The sequence below is a fragment of the Agelaius phoeniceus genome, chromosome 9 (assembly GCF_051311805.1).
Source record: "Agelaius phoeniceus isolate bAgePho1 chromosome 9, bAgePho1.hap1, whole genome shotgun sequence".
NCBI lineage: Eukaryota > Metazoa > Chordata > Aves > Passeriformes > Icteridae > Agelaius > Agelaius phoeniceus.
This window is the reverse complement of record NC_135273.1, coordinates 28318832-28344848: the sequence shown is the minus strand read 5'-3', so window position 1 is coordinate 28344848 and position 26017 is coordinate 28318832. Positions and strand designations below refer to the sequence as shown.

General features: G+C 39.1%; 1 protein-coding gene across 2 annotated transcripts in view; it reads right to left on the bottom strand.

Moving 5' to 3' along the window:
* BICC1 (BicC family RNA binding protein 1) overlaps nucleotides 1-26017 on the bottom strand; it is a 90153-nt gene that overhangs the window by 20690 nt on the left and 43446 nt on the right. The window contains exons 3-6 of one of the 2 annotated variants that reach the window (XM_054637186.2): nucleotides 24489-24558; nucleotides 2578-2657; nucleotides 1247-1405; nucleotides 242-295 (exon numbers count right to left, since the gene is read on the bottom strand). In XM_054637186.2, the coding sequence (XP_054493161.2) occupies nucleotides 242-295; nucleotides 1247-1405; nucleotides 2578-2657; nucleotides 24489-24558 (363 nt within the window). Of the gene's footprint in view, nucleotides 1-241; nucleotides 296-1246; nucleotides 1406-2577; nucleotides 2658-8345; nucleotides 8510-24488; nucleotides 24559-26017 lie in introns of those variants that run through there. The other variant, XM_077183348.1, reaches the window with a different exon arrangement.

Genomic DNA, 26017 nt, shown 5'->3' with positions numbered 1-26017 from the left:
GCTTAGAGTGTAGACTTCGTGTTCAAGACCCACTTTGGGCCAATTAAAAATTCAGCCAGAATGTGAATCACTGTTATAATATCCTTGGCATATTTCTCATATGGATACTCACATTTGTTCTTACACTTCTGCTGTTACCAGACAGGCAGACAGGGGTTCTCAAAACTAGAGTTGTCAAAACTATACATTTTTCCCCTGGCAGGTGTTTTTAGGGGTACACTACACTGAGCTAGAGCATTACCCGAATTCTGACTCTTGCAGACTCCACTCCAGCTGGCTGTCCTGCAATAGACACCTGGAAGAGCAAGAATGTGAAAAACATTGGATCACATTTTCAAGTGAGGCATGGAGAAGTTATTCAGATAGCTGGGGTTTCCTTAAAACAAAACAAAACAAAAAATCTAAGAAAAAAATCAACCCATTTCACACTCGCTGACATCCTAATTGTTCTCCAAACACTAGTTGAGAACTGTAGCCAATATTAAAAAAATGTTTCAGCATCTTAGGTTATATATATTTAAGCAACTAGAAAAAAAAGGGTACATCAAAAAATATAGTGGTTTAGGTTAAATAATGGCATTACTACTGTATAGATGTGCTCAATGCTAATAGTCAGACAACAGTAGATTTTTTTGAATGTTTTGAAATTACTGCATCTTGCTCAGCAGCCATTAGGATGCACAAGTGGAAATTCTAAGTACAAGGATGAGAGACTTGAAAGTAAACATTCCACCAATATTAGCACTAGAAAAGATGAACAACTCAGGCTCAATGATTTATTCTAATGAATTTGAACTCTTACAATAGGACATTCATTTCTGCTGGCTATTTGCTAAGTTTAGTCTTCAACAAAGTTACACCATAAGCAAAAAGCACCAAAAAAATCAATCAATATGCTGAATAAGTCATTGTGTTGAACAGGAAAAAAAAAATTACAAAAGCAGATTTTTTCATACCACTTCTCTACCATTCACACTAAGTTGCTGACTTCTGTATGTGCAAAGTAATTTTAGCTTAAAAAAATTAAAATGATTCATGAGCCATCACAAATTGTTTCCATCTGTTTTTAAAGATTTGTTCACTTAGGAAGCTCTGTACTTTCCACACAGTGTAAAAACCAAAAATCTTTCTCCCTGAATACAAACACACCAGCCCCAAAAAACCCATATTGATGAGAGAAGTTTAGAAATATTTTATACTCTCAGGAATTACAACACAAACGAGCTCAGTATTAAACAACACTTACTTGGTTGCTTTTCTCTGCTTGATTGTTCCTATTTGAGTCTGGAAAATGGATATGGCATCCCGTTTCCTCCATCACTTTTTTAATATTATTGCCACCTTTACCTATCACATGAGAATGTTCTGTATGTGAAACATCCATCTTCAAGGTTACCCGATTGCTCTGGAAATCAAGCAGCCACAATTTGACTTGGTCATAGCAGAACCCCAGTATTTGAGTTTTTATGAGTATATCACTTCAAGAATGACATCAAAATTGTATTTCCAAAGTATTTTTGCTATTACTTAACTCCTACTCAAGGATGATGTTTTTAATAGGAATCAGTTGGAAGTTAATTTGGTCTTGTTTTCTTTCTAGTGAGGAAATAAATAGTGGAGATAAATACCCCAAAGATGTATCTTCAAAAACAACTAATGCTTTTAAAACACCCTTGAACTTTCATCAACTGTGACTTCAGTGTCCTTCTGCAATTTATTCTGATTTCTTTTAATTCCATGTTCTTTCAAATTGAACTCATGCACGCCTATTTGATCTGAAAGTGATACATTATGAAGACTTTGCAAATCAAAGCCATGGAACCAAGTAACTGTTTTTTCTTCCTTAAACAGGTTTTTTTTTTGGTACATGAATTTTTAAAACACACAAACACTGCCTATAGCTATTCTTAAAATCTCTATTGTTAACAGCTCACAATAATGTTGTTAATAGTTGTTCAAAAAGTGGTGCTTATCACTCCAATGCTCCTCTTGGTAATCTGCTCAGAGAGCCAGGAAGGTGCCATCCAAGTACACAGGAGCCATGCACACTGCCCCAAAAGAGCTGCTGCTGAATGAAAATAATTTCTGATGAACAGAAGAGACCCCAGCCAAAATCTAGATGGTTTAGAAATTCTGGTCCTGGTGTTTCAGAGTGTAAGAATAGAGTAACTGTTAAACATAAAACAGCATAAATGTTCCTAAAATCAAATTTCAAACAGAAACAAAATTTTAGGTTCTCTGAAGTGGTTGAATAATCTATTGCTTGCAGTGAAGCTGTATTTTAGATTTTGAAGTGAAGCCCCAATTCAATGAACAAATCACTTATGCTTTTAGCCATATGGTAGGAAATATTATTTCTATATAATTCAGATCTGGAAAAGCTGCTTCAAGCAAGTATTTTTCTCTCAAAATGTTTAAATATGTGGGAATACACCAATATCAACATCTGCAAGGCATTTATTGGAGACTTTGCTTCAGAGCTTCCATAAATACCTTCTCTTGAAATGTGCCTATTAAAGAGATCAATGTCACCACAAAATTAGGGGCTAAGGTGTCATTCTAAGAAAGTTTTCTTACTTTTGTGTCCAAGACAGACATGATTTTCTCTTTTGCTTCCTTAACGTTTTCTTTTTTTCCAGAAACTTTAATATGGGGATCTATAAAAGAAATAAGCTTGTAAGAAAAATACAGTACAATATCTATAAAATAATTTCCTCACTGCTCAAATAAATTTGAGCCCATTATTTATAATCCACTGATAAACCATACCACCAGCCTTTGGGATTCAGCTGAAGGCCAAAATGTCTTACTCCATCCCTTCTGCCCCACAATTAGGATTACCAGATGAATTTATTAAACATAAGAACCAACTTAAATAAAAATCAAATTCCAAATGTATATCACAGTATCATAAACATTGTCTGCAATGCAATTACATAGCTAAGCCACCATATCTCCTCAAACCAAAAGTAACAACAGACAACTCTAAGCTTTTGGTAGCCCACCAAACTCAAACCCTCCCTCATCATCACTTTGAGATATTGAATTAGTCTCTACAAATATTCTTTGCAGTTTTAACCTGGCACTAAAGGTGTCTCCACCCAAAGTTTTCTGATTGCAGTTATCAAATGAAATTTAAATGACACTTTATTAAAGCAAATTGCTGAAATTCAAGTACATAAATTAGCAGGAACACCAGCTGATGGTGGGTTTTGCCCAGTGAGATCTAAAATATTTATTCTACAGCCCACTTGATTTACATGATAATTATCAGACCACTGTCCTTAAACAACACAAGGTGTTGGGCTGAGCTATCAGGTACAGCTCTGTATCCCATAATATACACCTGGTCAGAGAGTACAGATCCAACTTTGGAGCTAAATCAAGTACCAATTACTGCAAGTGTGAAAATGACACATCAGCCAGTTTAGCAGCACCATCTGGTGTCCAGGAGCACAAAGTGCCACAGTGCAAAATCACCACCAGGACGTGAAATGTAAGTTCAGTTACAGCAAAGGAAGAAATGCCCAACTCCCAGCCACATTTCTGTGTGCTAAAACAAGGGTATGGCATTGCAGGTGATGCCTCTTGCCCCTGTTCTTGAGTCCTCTGCCCTTCTGCAGTGCCTTTTTCTCCTATAATACAATGAACTGCTCTTAAAACAAAAATTCTCCACCCTCTTCTGACTCTTGAATTAATGTAATTCATTATGCTGGGCAAATACATACATTTTAGGGAATATAAAAATAAATCTATTCTCAATGGCAGGAGAAAACAGCTGTAACACAACAGATCTGCCTTTTGTGTGATCTGAATGATCACTTCCCTGCTAAAGAAATGTGAAATAATACAACTTTAGGCTGTAAACCTGTTCTATTCAATTGAAAATTGAAACCCTTTAAGTCATGCCTGGATACTCTTTTCATTCCAACAGTAAAAATAAGCCTCTAGTCTTTACCACTGAGAAGTTCTGAGCACATTAAGCTGGGGAAACAAAAACACTGAAGTAACACAGGATTCACTGCCAAGTTTCATGAAAGTCAAGAAAAATGCAGCATTTTGAGTTCTGAGAAACAGATATATTTTATTTTTTAAAATGGAAAAACCATAGTCACAAAAACATGGTACTCACACAGAACCTACACAGGCTTCAAAAATCTGCTGCTTCAGCCTTTCACAATGGAGCAAAGTCAAACAAAACCCCAACTAAATAGTCTTAAGGGCAAATTTTCTTTTCTTTTTAAAGTTGTCAGGAAGCCATGTGGTTGTAATGCATTTAAGCTGTGAATGATATTTGAAGTGGATGTTGCAGTCAGAAAATCCCAGAAGCAGATTCTAGCACACTGTGTGTGCTCCAAGCGCTCTTCAAATGCAATCAGGAAAAACACAAGCCCAGACCATCACCACCACTGTGGAGCTGATTTCCACATATTGGTAAACATTGTATTTAAATACACATTTGATTATATGTAGGAAAATTACCTGAAATCAAGCCTGGCATCCTATTAGTACCAAAGGAGATTGCTATCATTTCATAATATTATTTGCTCACTCATGAGTGAAAATACAGTTTAGAATACCTATTTTTTCCATTTCTCATCTCAGTTGGACACCTCTTTTCTGTTGATACTGACAGCTTCAGCCAAACATCCTGTATTTCTACACTTGTTTGTTCTTTTAAGATGAAAAAAAGCTCAATTGCTCAGTTTAAAAACAAAACCAAAGAAGAGCCCACAAAGCAAAAAAGAATCCAGTGCTGCCAGTGACAATTCTAAAATGTGCTACCAATTCTTTCAAAATTTGTCTTAAGTACCCTCTCCTTCTTCTCAAGGACACAGTGGTTGGAAATGGATATGAAGCAGGTCAGTTTAAGTCAAAGAAATTCTTTCTTTGAGAGTTGTTCACTCTTTCCTTCAGTGAAACACTATTTAAATACAACATCCTCATCAAATTTTGCCTGAAAAGAGTTACTTGTAACTAAAAGATTTTAAAGTGTTTGAATTGGCCTTGTATGAGTTGAAAGCACATTGAAACTATGTATGATCTGCAGGAAAACTCACAGGTATCCAAATAGCAATCACCAAACAGATCATCTCAGCAAACAATTAAGAATTTAGAGAGACAATTACATCATAATAACCTGATTTTCTGTGTATTACAGAAACAAAATTTCTTAATACAGCTGTGGAATCAAATAGATTGCTTGCTTTGCAGCTGACTGCATGAATTAACAGTTAAATTTAATTTAGGGAAAAAAATCCTACCATGTCTTAGGCACTAAGACAAAAATCTTGGTTGCATAAAACTCTGTATTTAGTATTTGAATTACCTACAGGTGTGATGGCAGCAATGCACTGTCAAAACCCCCAAAAACCTCCATGGCACTCTCAGAAGTGTGGAGAGGCACAAAAGTGTGCCAAGTGTGATGATGCCTGGTACTGACAGTGCAGATCAGCACAGAGCAGCCCCTGCAGTGGTTACTGCCACTGCTCCACGCGGCCAGAGCACCCAGCCTGGCTGGAGGGAAAGCACCCACTGAACCAGGCCAACCACTGCCCTGGCTGGGGCCACAGCCATCAACCTCTGTCCAGGTCATCCCTCATCCCTAACAGGAACACAGGGCTTGAGGCCTGTTTTTACTGGGGGGAAAAAAAAAATCACCTTGTTCTTTAAGCTCCTCAATATAACTGGGAGTATGCTCCATATAAAACTAGAGAGAGCAAAGAGCAGGTGCCTACCACAAATAAAGACATGAGACACCAAAGCTTTGCAAGCTATTTGCAAACACAGAACAAAGGTCTGTGCACTAGAAGTATATAAGGCTTTAATACTTCATTTAAAGTGTAGTATCAGACCCTGGAAAAGGTTTTAAGTCATAAGAAACAACATGATTAGTGTCATGCAAACTATTAAAAATGCCGTTCTATAGTAATCCATCTTTTCCATCAATTTTGAAGGGCAGTATATTTTTCTTTAGGAATGGAAAAGATAAAATTCATTTAACAGGCCTTCCCCCCTCACTAAGAATGGAGGAATATTTACATAGAATAGAAAGCTGAAGTTACACAACAGACACTGCTGGAAATTTTTCTCAACAGTCTTCATTTTGCCAGACTCCTGCCTTCAAGTGGTCTTTTATTGCTCCTATCCTCAAATTCCTCACTCCACACTTTGGCAGAGTTTCCTCTCCCCAGTCTTTGTCCACAGCTACACCAGCAAGCCTCCAGCTTTATTGCTACTATTGTGTGTGACACTTCAGCAAACAAAACAAAATTCCTCCAAGCAAAAGTATATTTGTGCCAGTGCAAATGCATCTACACCAACTTCTCCCAGGCAAGAAATATTTCTAATAATGAAGCCATTTAACTGTGTAAGCCTCTCCTGAAATTCAAGTGTTACATTTCATGTCTGGGGCAGCTCTTCAGACTAGAGCTATGCATCCAGCTTGTTTACAGGATGAACAGCCTTAAGTTAAGTAACACAAATACCAAAATACCACTACTCTAAAAATAGCCAGACAACTGGGCAACACCAGGGCAGATGACAGTCATTCTTAACGAGGGGCTGATTAAGATCTGAATAGCCCAAGAGTATTACAGAACTTGAGCCATTCAAACAAAAAGACAAAAGAGACCCAGCATTTTTAAGGGACAAGTTATGAAAGTGTCTGTCCCAAAAGTACCAACAAAAACACACTAAGCTATGTGAGAAGTTAAAAAGAAAAAAAAAAAACCCAAACAACAAATTAACACATAGAAGTTGGTATGTTCTCATCTGAAAGGGCAAATACACTGATCACCCTACAATAAGATGAAAAAACAGACCTATAAAACAAGTGAATTAAGCAAAAAGGTCAAATAAGGCTTCCTATTAATATGGAACAAAGGATAATTAAATTGAAACAATTTACTTAACGCCCATAAATTAGGAAATACTGTGTGTACAGTTTTAGGAGTGGACATTCTCTCACCAAAGTAGGTGATTGGTAATAGCCAAGAGAGACTTGAAATAGGCTCAAACTATTGTCATGGAAAAGCAACACGAAGGCTAAAAGCACGGAGCAAATGCTCAGGAGTAAGGGCACATGCAAAGGAGCTTGACTGAATAATAAAGTAAATTCAGCACTTGGGCACTTGGTGCTGTTGGCTTACCACTTTAAAAGAATTCTAATCCTCTCTGCAATACAACTCAGAGCACTCACTTCTCCTCCCAGTGCCTAAACCACAGAAGGAAAAATCTGCTCGTGTACTAAGGCAGAAAGCAATGAGCCATTTCCTACTGCAGACTCCTGAGTATTCTCAGAGGTATCACTCAACAACAACATGTAGCTTTTTTTGTTGGGGGCTTGTCTTTTTTCTTGCTTTTTAGCTGAAGTTAGACTGCAGCATCATTTTGTCTGAAGGAGATTTCACCCAGCTAACTTGGGCATGATCAAAAGCCTACTCAGAGCATCATAAACCTCAACAAGGGCTGCAAGCAATTAATAGTGTCTTCAGAGGAGACATATCCTGAGGCTCTGGGCATTCTGGGGGATCTGTTTGTTGTGGACAAACAACTGATTATGAAATGTCCCTGGGAGGAGCTAGAGCCACTGCCTATATGCGAGCACACATGTGAAAGACTGTTTTCTCAGCATTTTTTCACTCTTAACTTTCCCCATTACTGGCATCTACCTCCAAACCATCTTTAGAAGAATTTCTGTTCAACTCGGGACATGAGAAGGAAGCTGAGAGAGAGCAAACACTTGTTGCACTGTTCTGCACACTGTTCCCTGCAGGGAAGGCAGTTTACACTCAGCCCTTCACTCTTGTCACAGTTTGGTTGCTGCCACGCTCTCACCTGAGGAGCATTAACCACCAGAGCACTGCTTTTCCCCCCTGCTCTGTAACAAGTGTGTGATGTGCAGCTGGCAATCCCCTGCTCCACCATTTATAGTGACACACTTACACACACAGGCAGACATACACAGATATGCACAAAGCAGAGACTGAGTAACACATCGACCTTACACACACAGAAACCTGAAGAAATGCAGCACAGCATCTAGTAGAGCAGAAGAAAAGAACCTTGTTTCTCAAAGAGTTCAGTGTGGCTCAAAAGAAGACATCAATATCTGCAACAGGCTACTTAAAATGGCTCTTAGAGCGAAGTATCTGTTTGATGTAAGCCTCACAAATTGAAAGAAATGAGATGCACTCGTACATGAATCATAGCTGAATCCCACATTTGGATCTCCTAGCAGCTTTGAAACATCCCAGCAGAACACTGAAAAATCATGTTCAGAATGCCCAGAATTAAATGAAAATTAGCCAGAAACATCAGATAAGCTTTAAAAAATAGATTACCTGTACAACATTACGTTTGGAGAAATAAACTATTGATGACTGGATTTCGGACCACTGACAGAGGAAATGAAGTTGAAAAGACTTCTCTTAAAGCATAAGCAAAGAGGGAAGACAAGGAAGAGGTAACAGATCATATGGCAACTTAAACAGAAAAGTGACCAGATTTCAAGGGAGAAGGGGAAGGCCAAGGTGGAGAAGAAAACCTGAAAAGAAGAAATGAGAATGAATTAATTGTAATCACCAAGACACTCCATTTCAGTTACACAACTTTAGTTACCACCATGATCTGCTTAAATTCCTTCTTTTACTTCCAAAAAGAGCCTTCAGGGACATTTTGCAAATACAGTCAGCTACAAAAAGACACATATCATGAAGCCCTTCTGCTGCTGCTCTTCGGCCTTTAGCCCAAGCAGCCACCCAAAGCAAGGCAATTCCTCAGCAGGACACAAAGCCTGTTATGGCTTATTTTTTTTCAGCACGGACACAACAAATTCACAGTTCATGACTTAAATGTCTGTTGCCATTGCATCTCAAAGCACAAACACAGAACCACAATGCCTGGGAAAGAAAATAAGAAATATAGAGAAGCAAAAAGCTATAGTACTGCAAGATCAGCTTAATAGAGGACTTAGAAAACAGCCACAACATTCCTATCAGAAATAACACCACTGTATCTTCACTGCACATGGACTCATACTCAGGGTTGCAATTCTGATGCATAAACCATGAGATAATTTTAGTTTCTCACACACACATTCTCAAACAAGTCCTTGTGACTGTGTTTTTCTAAATAAAAACCATCATCTGACTCGTGAGCTGAAGTTCACGCCGGAGGGTCAGCCTTCCTTGCAGGGCTCCCCCATCCAGTCCTGGCTACTGCTGCACCTTTGAGTGGCTGCTCTGACAGACTGCACCCACTGTGTGAGCTGGTCTGGACACAGCCCCTGCAAGGAGGAATTCTGGGGCTGGACCACCAGTAGAACAGGCAGTTTGCAGCTGATCTGGGAAAAGAACCTTCATCTCCTGAAGAACAGAGACTTAAAAACTTCTTTTCGTGGAGGTGTTCAGAGCAAGCAAACACTGCCCACACTGCTCCTCTGCAAGGGTAATTTCTTTGTGATATACTGAGAAATGAGAACACCAAACACCTGAAAGATGCCCAGTGCTGCCTTTCAAATCAAGAAGTCATTCCTGAGCTGTTCTCAGATGAATTTTCTCTGCATCACTCCTGTCCATCTGTCTCTCCCAGTATTCCATTAATAGCAAAACTCACCTCTGGGAAATTAATCACCTATTGAGCATCTCTGAAATGTGAATTTCAGCAGTCACTCTGATAAATTGCATTTGGTGTCCCAAAAATTGAGTTTAAATAGAAAGATGGGCATCAGTGTGGAACACTCTCAGGCTCCAGTTTACCTGCAAATCCAATGCAGAGCACATTGCAAGGTATCTTCTTGCTAGAAGCTCCTAAAAATCCAAAGCCAACTAATTCCAATTTTCACTGAAAGATCGTGACAAATTTGTACTCTCAAGTAATTTAATTACAGCAATAAGTTTATATAACTACATTCCAGGGCTTGAAATTTCAGTTTTACTATAGTTACTGCCAAGCACACTCACTGGATGTTAAGTCCCTTGGTAATTCCCTTCATATTACAACTGTGTTTGTATTCTACTCCTCCCTTGTCTGGCCAAATGTAGGCAAATCACTGCTCTTCACAAAAACACAGCAAGCCCTGATCAAAACCAGAAAAGCCCAAAATCTTCCTGCTCTTAGAGGAATGGCCAAAGTTCAAATTACTCATGTTAGTGTAGTTACAGTACAATGCCCACCTGCTGGCTCCTCTGCGACCTGGAGTTTCCTTAAAACATTGACCAATGTGAAACATTTACCAATGTGACCATAAATACATTTATTTCATCTTCCTCGGAGCCAGTACAAATCCATGACTTTAAGCTCTGGTGGCTGCAGGCACACAGAAATGAGATAAAAGGCTCAAGCAAATGTGACTTTCTTTAAAAGCCTCCTTGCCTGTCACCTACCCTGCAGAATTAATGGCTGGGGCTGCTTTCTGAAGTGGCAGCAGTCTGGGATAAGTGACTCCAGCAAATGAGGGATTTGCTGCCAGCTGCTGGCACAAGGGATGCTGAGGGTTTGTGCGTGTCCAACTGCTCAGATCAGAGAGAACCAACACCAACTCCTGTGGCTGACTTTCAAATGGCCTGGGATGGTCTTTCTGTCCATTTATTTATTGCAAAACAGGGAGGAGTCATCTGTGCTTGAGTCAGCTGCTCCAGAGACAAAAGAAATAAACTTGTGATCTAAACACAACGGTTCTTTAATTTTTAAAGTACACAGTTGTGGGGTTTGGGGGATTTTTTCTTCAGAATGTAAGAAACAGTCTGCACTGGCAGTTTCTCATTTACAGAGAAAGTTAATAAAAAGCAGATGGGGGTCATAATACAGCAACTAAAATACGTGCTGTAATTAATCTGGCACTCCAAACAATCAACACAATGTCAGCAAGACACTCACTTTAAGTCTCTAAGTCAGTTACAGACTGATTAACAGCAACACATTACAAAATTATTGACTATTTACCAAGTTGCACTGAGGTAACAAATCCTTCAGCTGCAATAGGTACCCTGTAGGTTAATTAGGAAGCTTAGCACCGAGTACTTAAAGTGAATACTTGGGAGAAGTACTTAACCTAAAAAGACTTTTCCTCTCAAAATATTCACAAGTCAAACATCATAAACACAGAAAACAGTGGAATTTTTCAACCTTTACATCTCACCCTGAGGAGAGCAGCCACTGGCCAAAGAAAAACTGGATAATTCACGTGCATGCACTCATTCCAAATGGCAAAATATGCAAACATTGCACTCTTGGCAAGCTATTAAAAAACTAGACTAGAAGAAAATGAGGCATAGGAAGTTTGAACCTCCAGACAAAGAGTATGTCTGCTCAGAAAAACGGTGGCAGTGCACTTCCATTTGAAATGCTGAGAAAAATCAAAGAAAATCAGCCTCGTTTCAAGTTCTACATCCACAGTTGGAAGAAAAAAAATTAAAAATCCCTGTATTACTTTTCCAGTAACTGTTTCTCTAAAGAAAAAAATAATTACAGTCCCTTTCCAGCCATCTCCTACAAATATTTCATGTCCCACTAATTTGCTTCAGGAAAATGTAGTCCCAGCTGTGGATGAACAACATAAGTCAGCTGAAAATTGTCCCCACAGTTTATCTGCCTAAATACTTGTGGGAGAATACAAGTTTTACATTAACTGTAGCAAAATCAAATTCTAGCTCACAAGTATAGCAAAAAAACCCCTAAAAATTGGTAATTCCATCAATAATTTATGTTATATTCATGAAGTTGCCTGCAACTGATTTTACTTGGGTAAATTTCAACCAGCATTAAATCAAAGGAGTTCTGTAAATACTTGTGTATTATACCAGGCATGAGAGTCACTTCAAAAATTACCAGCAAACACTGGACTTAAAAACCAGAGAATTGCTGAGAGAAACCACAAAATATGACCCAGAACTCCCCATACTCCACCATGCCAGTCTAACTCTTGAATAGCAATGCTGGGCACAGGTTTATGTCAGTATTTTGGTTAGCAGCTATGGCTTCACATACCTCACTCTCTGGATAACCTTTAGCCTGCCCACGAAAAAGTAAAAAAAAAAAATTAAAAAAAAGCAGAGAGCACCACCTCTCCCCACAGCTCTTGCTCACTTTGCCCTGCCAGCAGATGAGAGCAGAACAGCAAAGGGCACCACTTGCAGACACAGGTTTAGAAACTGCACTTTAGGCATTCAGGTCTGAGTGACCAGATGTTCATTTTCAGCTGCTGCTGATGCTGGCAATGAGTGAGGTTGAAGTTTTAGTTGTAAAAATAACAGAAGATGGAGCAGAAAATATGCAAAAAATATCTGTGTCTGTTAATGTACGTTAGGAAGAAAAGAAAAAAAGAGTTAATGGCCAAGAGTCTCTTATTTCTTGATAATTTCTTCTTTTGGGCTGATATGCTGCTCACACTGCTAGGAAGCAATTTTCTATATAATGAGTCAGCTGATTAAAAGCATAACCCATTTTGTAGTAGCTTTCTTATCTTTGTCTGGCATTCCACCAGTAATTCATGCTATAAATGAACTTCTCTGTAGTAGTTTCTTTTGGTTTAATTTTTTCCAACCTCATCACTCTTGAACTAACTCCATCTTCCATCTTTACTTATGGAATCCAAAGTCTGCTCCCCTCCCAAATGTACCCATGTACACTATCACGGCATTCCTACAGGGATTCCCTCTTGCAACATCCTTCAGTAAGCAAATCCACAAGAAGAATATAAAAAAAAATTATGTACCCAAATAACCCCTTCCAGTATTTCTTCCCCTTACAGAAAGCACACGTTCAATCTGACAATTCAGATTTTTTTGATGTGACCAAATGTGCATCTATGAACAAAGTCAATTCCCCTTTGTAACACTCCACATGACAGAGGCAGGAGAGCTGAGCATGGGCAGGAATTTGCACACATATAGCTACAAATTTACTGCTGGAAATCTCAGTGGGAGTGTTTGGCATGAGAGGATTTTAAGCCAATTCCACAAAAAAAGCTTGCACTTTCCTGAAGCCCAGTATTTTCACAGCTTACTTTCTTGGCTATTGCTCTCCTCCAGCACTGCAAAACCAAGTTTACATTATTTGACATTGCACTGGATACAAATCCAATCAGCTGGATGAAAGCTGCACTCAAAATTAATCCTTTTTATTGCCATCTTGGTTTACTTGCACACATTCTAACTCTGTTCGTGATTCTTTTTTTAGTAGAAATTGCCAATATCCTCAGCTCCCGTGGACTAGAAATTCATATTTTGCATTCCTGGTCTTTTAAGTCATCCATATGTTTTGATGCGAAATAAGACATCTGGTAAATGTTTAACAAATTTAAATTGCAGCCATCAAAACTGCAACTTTATGGAAGCTGGACAAAAACATCAAATGGGAATAGTGACATGTTAGGCATTGAATCACTGGTTTAGGACAGTAATTAAAGTACACATCAATACAGCAGCACTTAGCAGCTTTCCCCTAGGATATTCATTAAGTAAGAACCTCAGAATTGTGTCTGATCTGATTTCCAAGACAAGGATATGCATTGGAAATCCATGCCAGGCACCTATGAACAGAAAGCTGTAATCCTCCCCTCCACCTTTTGCAGTATGCATTTTCACCACCTTCCTCCTTTGCAGCTCCCATCTGTTTTCCCATTTACACCATCTTTGGCACTAACTCTTTATCATTCTATTCTTTCAAAACCCTCATTTCTTTAAGACTCCCACTCCAACTTCACATTTCCTGCCATCCCACCTACCTCTTTCCAACTGGCTTCAGTCTCCTCATCAGCCTCTCATTTCTTCTCTGTGTCTCTCTCCATTCCACTTCATTCCCAACTTTGTCCTTTCCCACAGCTTTGTTCCCATTAACAAGAGCCCATTTGCCTTTCCCTTTCACAGGAGTTAATACAGGGAGAAGATGTTGCCAACAGCCCTCTGAGACTGGCCATGGATGGTGAGCATTGCCAGATGGTTTTGGTTTCCCCAGCTAAACAAACCCAATTCCAAAGCTAAAACTACCAGGGTGCTTAACAAGCATTTACCATAAAAACACAAATTTTTTTAAACCTTAAAAATATGGACCCAAAAAAAATCACCAGAACACTAGCCATGCCTAGGATTTTGTTCTCTTTAGATTTGACTTCCTTTACAGACAAAATAATCTTGCCAAGTAATAATGGAATTAAATGACCAACACAGCTTTATGCAAGGTTAAGTGTGTACAGATGAAAAGTCTAAAATTCTGAAAACTCTATTACAGCTATTTTTCAGATATTCCCTCCTACTGCTACTTCAGAAAAATTGTATGATTCAAATTACAGTTTCCAGAGGAAGTCATTAAAGAGACCAGAATTTCTATCAATGATGGTTTTGTAAGCTTGCACTCTGCCTTTGGCACAGACTCTGTCTATATTTAGAATGCACAGTATAAAGAATGCTTGAAATCAAAGCACACAAAAATATCAGAATTTTACTAGTAATGCATCAAATTTGCAGGGAGAGGATAATACTCATGTACACTGTAATTTCAGAAGGTTTACAGGACTTGATCAGGGTTGGAGCAGGGAATGCAGCAGCCAGCCCTACCTGGAAGTGCTCCTGTCCCCAGGAAAGCCTCTTTGGGGAAGTTACAGAAACACTGTATCCAAACCTGGAAAGACTGGGCATTTTTTGGTTAGCTACAGAATATCACACATTAGGAAGAATTGCTTCAAGTATAAAAATGGAATGTTCTCCCCAGTAATATTCAAGGGCATATGATCTTCTTTTCCTTCTAACTGTGACAAGACTCCTAAGTAGATTTCTGTCACACATCTTTGTTTCTCTAAGCTTTTGAGAGCTGGAGGGTTCTGGCCTCCTCCACTCAAAGCATTTTTTGTTCCAAATCGAAACAAGAATTCAAGTCCTGTTTGCTAACCTGACATACCATTGCCACTCACTGCATAATGCTTAATTGTGCTTAATGCATAATTGGTGTGTTGAAATTAGCACCCTCAGTTACTCACATTAGAGTCAGATAATTTCATTCAGTAATGCATTATTTTGGTAGCAAGAACTTCTCAGCATCCCTTTATGCCTTCTCAGCCACTAGGATTGAAACACATGGTAGCAGGAGCATGTCACACTTTAAAAAAAATGAAACATGACACTTGGCCTTTTTTAACACTTCTCCAACCAAACCCAAGAAAAGGTACATGGTGACAAAAGAACAAAAATGTTCTATGGACACTTAGCACCAAGAGTTCATCTTCTCTCATGAAAAATACTCAAGAGGATGAATAATCCCTTCTCTAAAGGAAAAAGTACTAGAGTAATACAAATAGCATTAGTTTTGCTGCAACAAGGTCAAACAAAAACAAGTTTAATGCCACTCTAAGGAACAGAAAAAACTTGTAATTTCCCAGACCCTTTACCAGATCTGACTGAAATTTTATTTTATGAAGCAACTGCATAGATAAGAAACCATGTTACTCCCCCCTCACCAAACACTGCCAGCATTCTCAAGAAACATTGCAGAGCACCCTTTATCTCCTGGCATTTCAATTGCATTGCAGAATCATATGTGCAATTCATCTACTTTGAAGATATGAGCAGAATTTTTTATAAAGAAATCTACTTATATACACAGTCCTTAGCTGGACAATTGCATAACAGGGTGAATCTTTTTTCCTGTTTTTAGTGAGGTCGAATAAGAGCTGCAAAGGAATTTTGCTGCACACAGAGAGAGCTGACACAGAATACCCAAACCAACGGTTCTGTTGTCATGGGCACCAACAAGGAAAAGGTTTTGAAATGCCAAGATTTTTGAGAAAACCTTTACTGAACTGGTATAAAGTCAGACCCACAACTTTACACCTTGGGAACCAAAACTAAGCAGCTTCAGGAAAAATTCTGCTGACAAAAGAGCACTGGCCCCCACAACCCAGCGGCCCTGAATGCCCCCTGCGTCAGTGGGACTGGCACCAGGGCATGCCAGGCTGCAGGGCTGAGCAGCCTAGCAGGGAGCCATGGAGGCAGGGGACAGCCTGGAAGCATGCAGCAAGGCAGGAGAGAGAGGGAAGACCACAATTGTGCTGTTTGCCAGCTGTGAAAACAATCATGTCTCCCTGATTTTGCTTCCAGCAGAAGTGGTTACCAGTCTTGCCTTTGCAAGTGCTTGGAAAAGGCACAAGTGAGTGCACCTTTGTCATTATTCACATGTGGAATAAGGCTGTCCTGGGGTCTGGAGATCAAAACTGATTGTGCCTACTGCTATTACAGGAAGGTGTCTCAAAACTGGTGCACTGGGATCCCCTTTCCATTTGCAGCTGGGAAAGACTCATGAAGTGAACTCCAAAGCCCATCCTGCAGCACCTTTCTGTTGCCTGCTGTGTAACCAGGTGAAAAGCTCCTCTCCTGAGGGAGCAGGGGCCCACAGCAGCCATCAAACCACCACCTCCCTCACCCCACTGCACCAGGTATGGACAGGGGCTGTTTCCTTGACTTTAAGGGTGGGGAGCCACACGAGCAGAGGAAGGCACCAGAGCAGCAGCAGGTTTGAGTGGCTGGCAGAGCTCCAGCTGGGATAAAGTACATTACTGTCTCTGTGAGCTGTAGGATGACTTGGGGCAAGCTGAGCCAACACTTGTATTGATGTGCACACTGAAATCAGTGCTGAGACTAAACAAATTAAACCTTAACAAGAGGCCAACACAAAAGTTACCTCTGTTTGCTTAAGCATCCAGGCACTTCAGAGGTTTAGATGCTCTCTTCTTTCCATCACGCTACATCCCTTCATCCCTAGCTAAAGGAACAGGAAGAGTCATCACTCCACACGTGTTTGGCTCCTAGCAAGAGTTAGGGTTACAGCCTTTCAGTTGGCACAGTTTTCAAAAGTATCTTAGTGGGTGAGAAGCTCAAGTTTGTCAGAAGAACTCCACATATCAGTGCAGGCCTCCAAGGACCTGATTAATTTCCTTACCCCTTTTTTTTTTAATTGAAGCTTAAGGCTCTAAACCAATTAAGTGGCCATTCATAGCACAGAATTTAAGGTAGGAAAACTCGTTGATTGTATCCCACATTCACTTGATCAGGTTTGGTTTTGGGGTTTTATTGTAACTAGAAACAGCACACAGAGATATGAAAGTAGGTCAAGAGCAGGAGTTGACCCAAACTATGAAAAACCACTGTTAGAGTTCTTGGTTTATTAACAGCCCTTGGTAGTCCTGGGATGCTGTGTGACCTTCCCAGGTGGGGCTGGTTCACCATTTAAGACATTAGGTGCAAAGTAAAACTCAGTGCCTTGCTGCATTTAAAGAAACACAAAACATCAATTTCTTCTACAGTACTTTACAGTAGAGTGTTTTCCTTTAAGATTTATAAATCAGCAACACAGATAATTAGTGGCAGGCACACAAGCAATTCCAGCACATGAAGTTCTGTTTCCTAATATTCACAACATTTTAATGAAATTTTAGACGTTACATATGGCTACAAAGGAAAAGATGGCAATTTTAGAAGTGAATGAAATTATAGGAGTGCTCTTAATCCTATTAACATGAGTACTTTTACCTCACATTTTACTTGGGCATCCTCTTTAAAAAAGCAGCAGGATTCACTTATATATTGAAAGAATTAAGAATAAATCTACTGTAACTAAGAAAAGTAGCTTCTGTAAGAAAATGTTTTCATGCAACTTAAACCATCTCTGAAATCCATAATCTTTAATTTCTGTGGTTTGTCCACAATACAGCTAGTTCCAAATCACTTTTTAACAAAATTAAAATCAGGCATAATATATATATACAAGGTGAAAAAGGAAAAAAAATTAACTAATGCCTCTTTGGCCCAGAAGAAGGAAGTCATTTAAGGAAACAAGTAAAACCCTCTGTTATGGCTGCAACTATATTAAGAAGGAGTAACATGTATGTAAAGCCTTAAAGAAAAGGAAAACACCAAAGACCTAAAAAATAAGGCAATCCTAACAGTCACTATTTTACATGGAATCAGAGGATCTTTAAGGTTGGAAAAGACCTCCAAGATCATGAGGTCCAACATTTGACTGAACACCACATTGTCAATTAAGCCATGACTTGTTTGTTTTTCTGAACACTTCCAAGGATGGCAATTCCACCACTTCCCTGTTCCAATTTCCCAATTCTGCACCACTCCTTCAGGGAAGATATGCACACAACCACACAGAGCACAGCATTATCTGCTTAGGAGTTGCATAAGACAAAGAAGCAAATAGCCTAAACTATTAGGAATTTTCTAGTTGCTTTTATGTTTATTTGTCTAAACTAGGACTTGGCTAATTTCTTGGGGAAATTTCAGGTTATATAACTGCCCTTTGCACACATGCCAGCATCTCAAGAACGCCAAGACACCTGGTATTTAGAAAAGATGAGGTATGTAATGTAAATCTAGTGGCCTAGACCAAAATCCTTCCAGTGCTTCAGCAATCCCAGTGATAACAAAGCAGAGAAATCTATTAATTCCACCAAACTTTGCATTTACTACAAAACACCATCAATGCAATGAGAATCTCCTGAAGCAAGGGTCCAAACCCCTTGATACCACACAAGTACTTTTCCCTCTACTCAAATTTTCTCAACATCTGCCTCATCGAGCTCTCTGGTTTGCTTAGGGGTGTTTTGGTTTGGTGGAGGTTTTGGGGTTGTGTTTTTTGGTTGGCTGGGTGTTTCCTGGGGGAAAGAAAACTCTAGAGACTCCCAGACATGCTACAAGAGATTACAGTGATGTATAAAGCTCATAAGACTCCTAGCTAATGATGCTGCAGAGGGTTATTAACTCTTCCATTATCACTGATATTTAATAATAAAATACTGGGTTTGGACACAAGCATTGACCAAGTCCTACTCACATCCATTAATCTGAGGTGGCCTTTGCAGTGTGGAATTCCTGCATGGCAGGCTCTCCTCTGTACAAATGTGGGATTCAGCTCAGCTGCAGTACAAAGAGTAATATTGCACAACTTATGATGCACTTGTGTTTTAAGTGGTGATGTAATCCCTCCATGGAACACGTGTGTAAATGATGAAGTGCTTGCAATGGGATGCTGAACTGGCAGGCACAGCTCTGAACTACTCATAGATTAACCACTCCCAGTTAATCTATGTGTAATTCAGAGTTGTGATATTGTACTGCTAGAGGTTTAGCCTTAAAAGCAGTTCACACTCTTTTCAAAAAAGATTGCATTGACAAAGTGAATTGAGAAAATTAGGTATTTTTGAAAAAAAAAATTATCTAAAATGCCTAAAATCATATTTATCAGAAAGCCTATGGCAAAAGAAGAAATAACCTGGTATTTTATCTGCACACTTTCCTAAGGCTGCAGAGCCTGATATCACAGTTCTTGGTTCTCTCCCTCCCTGTTTCATCTTAAAGTATAAACTTCAGCTTCTATCACAGTACTGGGAAACAACTGAAAGTTGATTTAAAGGTCTGAAAGGACAAACATTTCAGCTTACTCTAGATATCTAAGGCAGTAACTCACAAGTTTGGCCTTGAGCTCATTAAGCAGTGACATTTGTCTTAACAAAAGAGGAGGCTCTACCTTTTATCACAAGCCTCCTGAAACAGGCAGAAAGCTTCCCTTGCACCTAAACAACATTCCAATAAACCAGAGTGAGCTTTTACTGACTTGGCTGAAGTCTCTCTGGTTATTTGTCTCAAGCTTGGTATTGGTTATTAACTTCACTGTGCATGTTACCCTCACAGCTCAGGATGCAAAGAGGCAAACAGCTGCACTTGGCTTGCAAGATAATTTGCAAAAGGCAAAGTTTAATGAAAAAAATGAAACCAAATTGCCAGTGTAACCAAAAGTGTAAGCAGTGCCCAATGCCAGTTATTGCTGCCTTCCTTTCAGTACCTTCAGCACCACTATGTTTCTTGCTATTCTCCTTGGATATGAATTTAACATGCTCTGTACTTGTGTTGGAGATATGCTAATGAAAAACATCATGTATGAATTGCTTTGATAACAAAAGCTAGTTTAAATTTTCTGAAGTTATTAAAAAAGAGGAAAAATTTGGTAAAAAGTAAAATCAAATGGAAAAAGTACAAATAGATTTTTATTGAACAACTTAAAATGCATCAGTGATAAGAGAGGAAAAAGAGAAAAAAAGCAAAACAAAAAGTCACAATGCCAGAAACAGCAAATAAGAGAAGAGGTACAATAAAGTAACAGCAGCTCAAGAGAGAAAGAAAAGAAATTGGTAATTTCAGGCTATGATACAGATAAAGAGCTGGAGACTAAAGAAAACACAAGAGGAATGAAAACATGGGAGTGAGAGGAAGAAAAAAGAGCAAGAGAAGTCCTTTCTAAAAGTGAGTGGAAGGGACCCCAGTGTTCTTACCTGCTCTGCAAGTTCATTTTATCTTACATTTCCCCTTACCATCTTTTTTAACTACTCAAAATATTCCCTGCTCCAGCTCTCTGATCATCCTGCTGCTTAGAGCCACTAAGTTTCCAAGAGCTGAAGGGATTCTTATGGTGGCTGCTCCCCAAAAGCTATTCCAAGCTGCATTCTGAGCACACACATCCCACAACCTCTTTCTGGCTGTTGAAATGCAAAGGGACACAGGGGTATGGGGGAGGGAGAACTTAGAAATAAAAATTACTAAGGAATATAGGTGAAATCTGAACTCCCATATATCCATTTCCTAAAGAACAGCTTCAGTACCCATCCACAAGCACTGCTGCTGGTTAACATGACATTGACCTGCTTCCAAGGCATTAAGCATTCCAGTTCCATACAAACAGATAGGGAGACACATGAGCATGTATAGTGAGGGTTCAGACACCTAGCAAATGAACAAGAACACTCCCTCTGCAAAAGTAAAAATTATCCATGGCTAGATTTTAGGAACAGCCACCCTGGTCCCCCACATGAGCTCCAATGACAGCACAGCAGAAAGGGCTGGACAACAAGAACAAGACAGGTCAGTATTTCAGAAAGGGAGAGGGAAAATCTCATTATCTTATACCTGCCTGGAAAACGTTTGTGGAAATACAGCATCTGATCATTTAGGATTTGGCAACCTACTCATGCTTTCATACCACTGAATAAATCTTTAAAAGACAATTAACAGCATTCCAAAGGAACAGTAACTACAACAGAGTGAAAAAGCATGTTGAGAGCCAGAGTTACTGTCTCTCAATTTGGCCTTTAATTCACCAGACTAGAGAAGATCCCAGACCTCCAGAACATGAGGCTTTGATACAGCCTGAGCTCTACAGCACCAGTGCAAAGCAGAAGAAACCCTGCCAGTGTCAATTCTTTCATTACTGATGGAATCAGTCATGAAGTGCTTTAAATTGCTCACTTCCCTCCCTAAATCCTTCATGTTATGGGATCTCTTTGGCAACTTGAACAAATGGCTTGCTTTAAGATGCTGTGGAAGATTTATGTGTTTGTGTGTTTTCTAAACGTTTATTTCTAAATGCTTTAACCCTCCTCATCACTAGAGTAAGGCTACAGCATCTGGTGTTCATTAAAACCAGGAAATTCCTGTTTTGCCCTTATGAAACTGTTGAGAGTTGATAATAGTTTTTTCAATTTAGCTTCGTGATGATGTGTTTTAGAAAATACATTAAATAATGAATTTGAATTAGGAAATTCTTAAAATCTGCTTATGCTGAATTCAGACATTAGTCTTTTGCAATTCAAAAACCCCATCAGAAAATATTTATCACGTGTAAGTTAATGAATTACCATTATGATACTTAAAATATAGAATTTTGGACTCATCAATTTAAAAGTTGTAATTAATATAAGAGAAAAGAAATAATACGGACGTTCACAAATCATCTACTCTTGGTGCTTCAGCTTCACTGTAGCACATTTTTTTCTAAAAGATCACGAAAGGATTCTGGATCTTGTAGAGAACTTATTCCTCATCCTTACTGAATCTTACCATGTACACCTTGGCTGTAAATTTCAATGTCTTTGTGTTCAAATTCAAAACAAAACATGGCTTGTTCTTATTGATTTAGTATCAGTAGTGTCTAATTAAAATTGTCACCAGCAGTGAGAAGAATGATATCATTGAGCCCCGAGTGCTTCATGACAGACTGACCAATATCACAGGAAGAAAAGCAACGTTTTCCTAACGACTGTTTTTCCCCTATATTGGGAGGAAAGCTGTGAATGACCTAAGGCCACAACACACAGAATGTGAAGCTGCTGAAACCACAAGCAGATTGTGTTGCAGAACTATAAAAAAACCCTAGGATGTGTGGGTGATGCCTGGGTGCAGCGTGGGGCTGGGGTAAAGCACGGTCCATAGCTGCTGCTCCCTCATCAATGACTCAGGCTCAGCTCCAGCCAAGGAGGCAGGCAGGGGTAAAGCACTGTCCATAGCTGCTGCTCCCTCATCAATGACTCAGGCTCAGCTCCAGCCAAGGAGGCAGGCAGGGGTAAAGCACGGTCCATAGCTGCTGCTCCCTCATCAATGACTCAGGCTCAGCTCCAGCCAAGGAGGCAGGCAGGCAGACCATGTTCTGAGTTCCAGGCCCTGGGGAGCCAGCCAGTTGTTTGTTGCAGACTCTCCTCTCAATCACAAAATGTCATTAAGTGAAGCTAAGAGTATGTTAAACACTTGGAATATTTACCCCTATATAAACAGCTGCTGTAGCTGCAAATGCAAAGTCAAAGAATTGCAAACAATTGGTATTAAGTGTAAACAGAACATATAAACTGCACCTTATTTCACAAGAAATAGGAACCTCAGGGTTCAGGGGTTCTTTGTACACATGCTGTAATTTACCATCTTAGGTGTATATACACACAACCCAGCACACCAGAGGTGGCCAGAGAGCACAAGTCTTAACTCTAGAGCCACCCTGAAATCCACAGGCATTTGAAATACTTTTTTTAATAGTTTAGCATATTGCTAAAATGTCTTGTTTACAGCCCATCACTATCTCACTATCTGAGGTTTCTTTTGGCACGAGGACTTTGCAGAATAATCATTCCCACTGCAGATTCACTCAGTATGCCCAGCTGGAATATGTGCTCCCTTTCCTCAATTTTTACTGTTATCAGCCCATAACTCTTTTAGCTGTTTTATTTCCCATGGCACTCAAATTCATTCTGTGCATTGATAGAGCTTCACCACATGATCTTCTACTTGAGGTCACTAATAAAGAGATTAAATTAATTTAATTTAAAGCTGCATCTCCAAGTACCAATGCAGAAACCCAACCAACACCTCTCTTACCCCTCTTTTTTTGCCTTTCATTCATGCTTTTCATCTTCAGAACTAAGCCCCCTTAAATTAGGGGGAAAAAAGTTAGAGGTACCATTTCGCCTTTTCTGTCCTCAGAAGAAAAACGAACTCCTGTGCCTCAGCTTGCTGAGGAGTGTCAGGTGTGCATCAATTCCCAGCACCCGAGGAGAGGGTACACAGAACTCCCCAGGTTTGCACAGAGACCCTGTCACTCCTGCATTACTATAAAGGTTAGTTCCACACATTAATGCCTACATACAGAACACCTGCATTTTCCCCAGTCTTAATTCCTTCCCCATTTAAGCAAGATTCTTTTTCCATGCAAGTGGGGAAAAGAAAAAATGACATCAATTTGGACTTTACCACCATGTGGGAAAGTATCTCAGAAACAATCTCACTTCACACCATAAAAATTTTATTAATCCTGCACCTTTCTAAGAAGGTCATTTTTCTTCCCAAGAGATGTTATTAATTTACTAAGGTTAGCCCACACCTCCACCTTTACATTCTATATATAACATGGAGAGAAATTATCTGAAGTTCATTTTCTTGGTTTTTAAATATGTATTAGCCTGGACAAATGCATGCAGTGTTCCCAATTCCATTTTTTATGCAGAAGAGAAATTAAGTGTTGCTTTCAATCAGTCACAGCTATGACTCCTTATGAACAGAACAAGAAGGTTTATTTCCAAGAGAGATGTCCAGACTGTATACTTAGCTCACACTAATAGGCTGGGCTTCCAAAAGAAACAATTTAAAACACAATACTGGTCATTCCTAAGAAACAGCTCCACTTAGGTTTCTTAGAGAACCCAAAAATGTGTGCAGGCTGTCCCTGTCAGGGACACAATGAGTATTTACTGTTCTGCTGGGCTTGGCCAACACTCATCTTTGTACTCTACAGAAACAAACACAAAACCCCACAAAACACCCACTCATCTAAAATGTTACCAGAAACACTGGCTTTGGCTGCTGTAAAATAAAGAAACTGTTCTGATTAGATACAGAATCATACAGCAGAAGTCACACATGCTTAATACAACAGTTTTGATTAAATAAATACTCCCAGAATTGCAAGCTCCTTAAAATGGGTTGCTGTATCACATACCTATATAAAGTCAAGATAATGTCAACCCAAAATTTCTATAAGAAATGGCAGACTGGAATGGAAATACTTCAGGTGACCAGTACTGATGTGTGACTCTGAAAATCCAACTCTTTATTCTGTGGTTTTTACTATGCTAACAACAAATCCCACCCCATAACAAGAACAAAATAAAATACCTTTTTTCGATTTAGCTCCAATCTTCAACTTTGATGGCCAAGCAATCTGTGTATTTGTTTCTTCCATAATCTATTAAAAAAGAAAGCATTTTTAAAGAATTAAGTTATTATTTTTCTCCTGCAAAAGCATACGTTCATTTTCTGAAAATATGATGATTACCATTTTTAAAACTGTTAAATATTATTACTTTTAAATAGCACAAGCCATTAACTGCTTCTCTGGTTTTCTTGACAACTTTTGTCTGTTAATAAGCATGGCTGAGTTCTGATCATTCAAAAGAATTCCACAGAGCAAACCCAAAATGCCCAGCAGCTTCCATGAAGTTCAAATGACCACTAATAGCTACAGCAGACTCCACATCCATCTCTGAGGGAATTTCAAACCTTTACAATTCAACACAAATATTTCTTCAGTTACCTTAAAATGGTTCTTAAGTAAAGCCTATCAAATTTAAATTGAATCTTTTTGAGTCTCCATAAGTCAAAATATATTGGTCTGCCTCACTTTTACCCAAAAGCAGCTTTTCATTATAAGCTTATCCAGACTCCAGAATTTTTACTTCTCAGTTTAGCAGGTCAGAGCAGATATTTGACAGCATTTATTTATTATGACACAGTGTGTAATCTATCTGTACATCTCCAACCAACCAACAGGGAAAACCTATGCACACACTCTCACACTGTGAAAAGCATGCAGTCATTTAGCTCAGTGTCAGCTCTCATCTGCTGCCGCCTTTGGCTCAGTGAAAATTCCACCAGCCCTATTACAGGCAGATTATACTGAAATTTCATCTTGGCACAGAGCTACAGAGCTTCACCAACCCATTTAGTTGTAACACAGGAGAAGGAACTGCTTGACACCAAGGACTTCAGATAGAAGAATGGAAATGCAGCTCCTAGAAATGCTGGGCATGTCTACTGAGACTCAAGGACTTCTCTTTTATACCAAGGTCTCATCAACAAGCATGGTGAGCTCATACCCTCATCATACTCGTGATGGAATGAGAACAATTTAAATGTCAAAATAATTAGCAAAGCCACTTCCAAGAAAAAAAGTAATGTATTAAGAAAACAGCTACAATACCAGTAAAGTTTTCCATAACAGTCTAATTCAGAATTAGGGCAGATTTCTCTAACAGTTCCTAATTCTTATCTTCTACATCCAAATCCCAAGGACACCACAACAACTTCCAGATTAGCATGCCATGTGGAAAAACAAAGCGTCAGCCAGACTTCATTATACTATATTTTTGGTTTCAGCACTATTGGATAATAAGTTACAGCTGAAATAAAACATTTCCAGGAGGGTGAAATTCTACCAGCAACATACATATACTTTTCACCATTTTTCAATCCAGATGTGAAAAAAGCTGTTTCAAAGAAGTCACTTGTCTCTGATAAAAGGCTTTGGGGGAGGATTTTTTTAAATTGGGCAACAGGCAGAGAAATACACAGAAAATTGCAAGGCACTGTCTAAAAGGAAAAGGGAGATGCTAAAACAAAGAATGGTGCAGGACTGAGTTATAGAA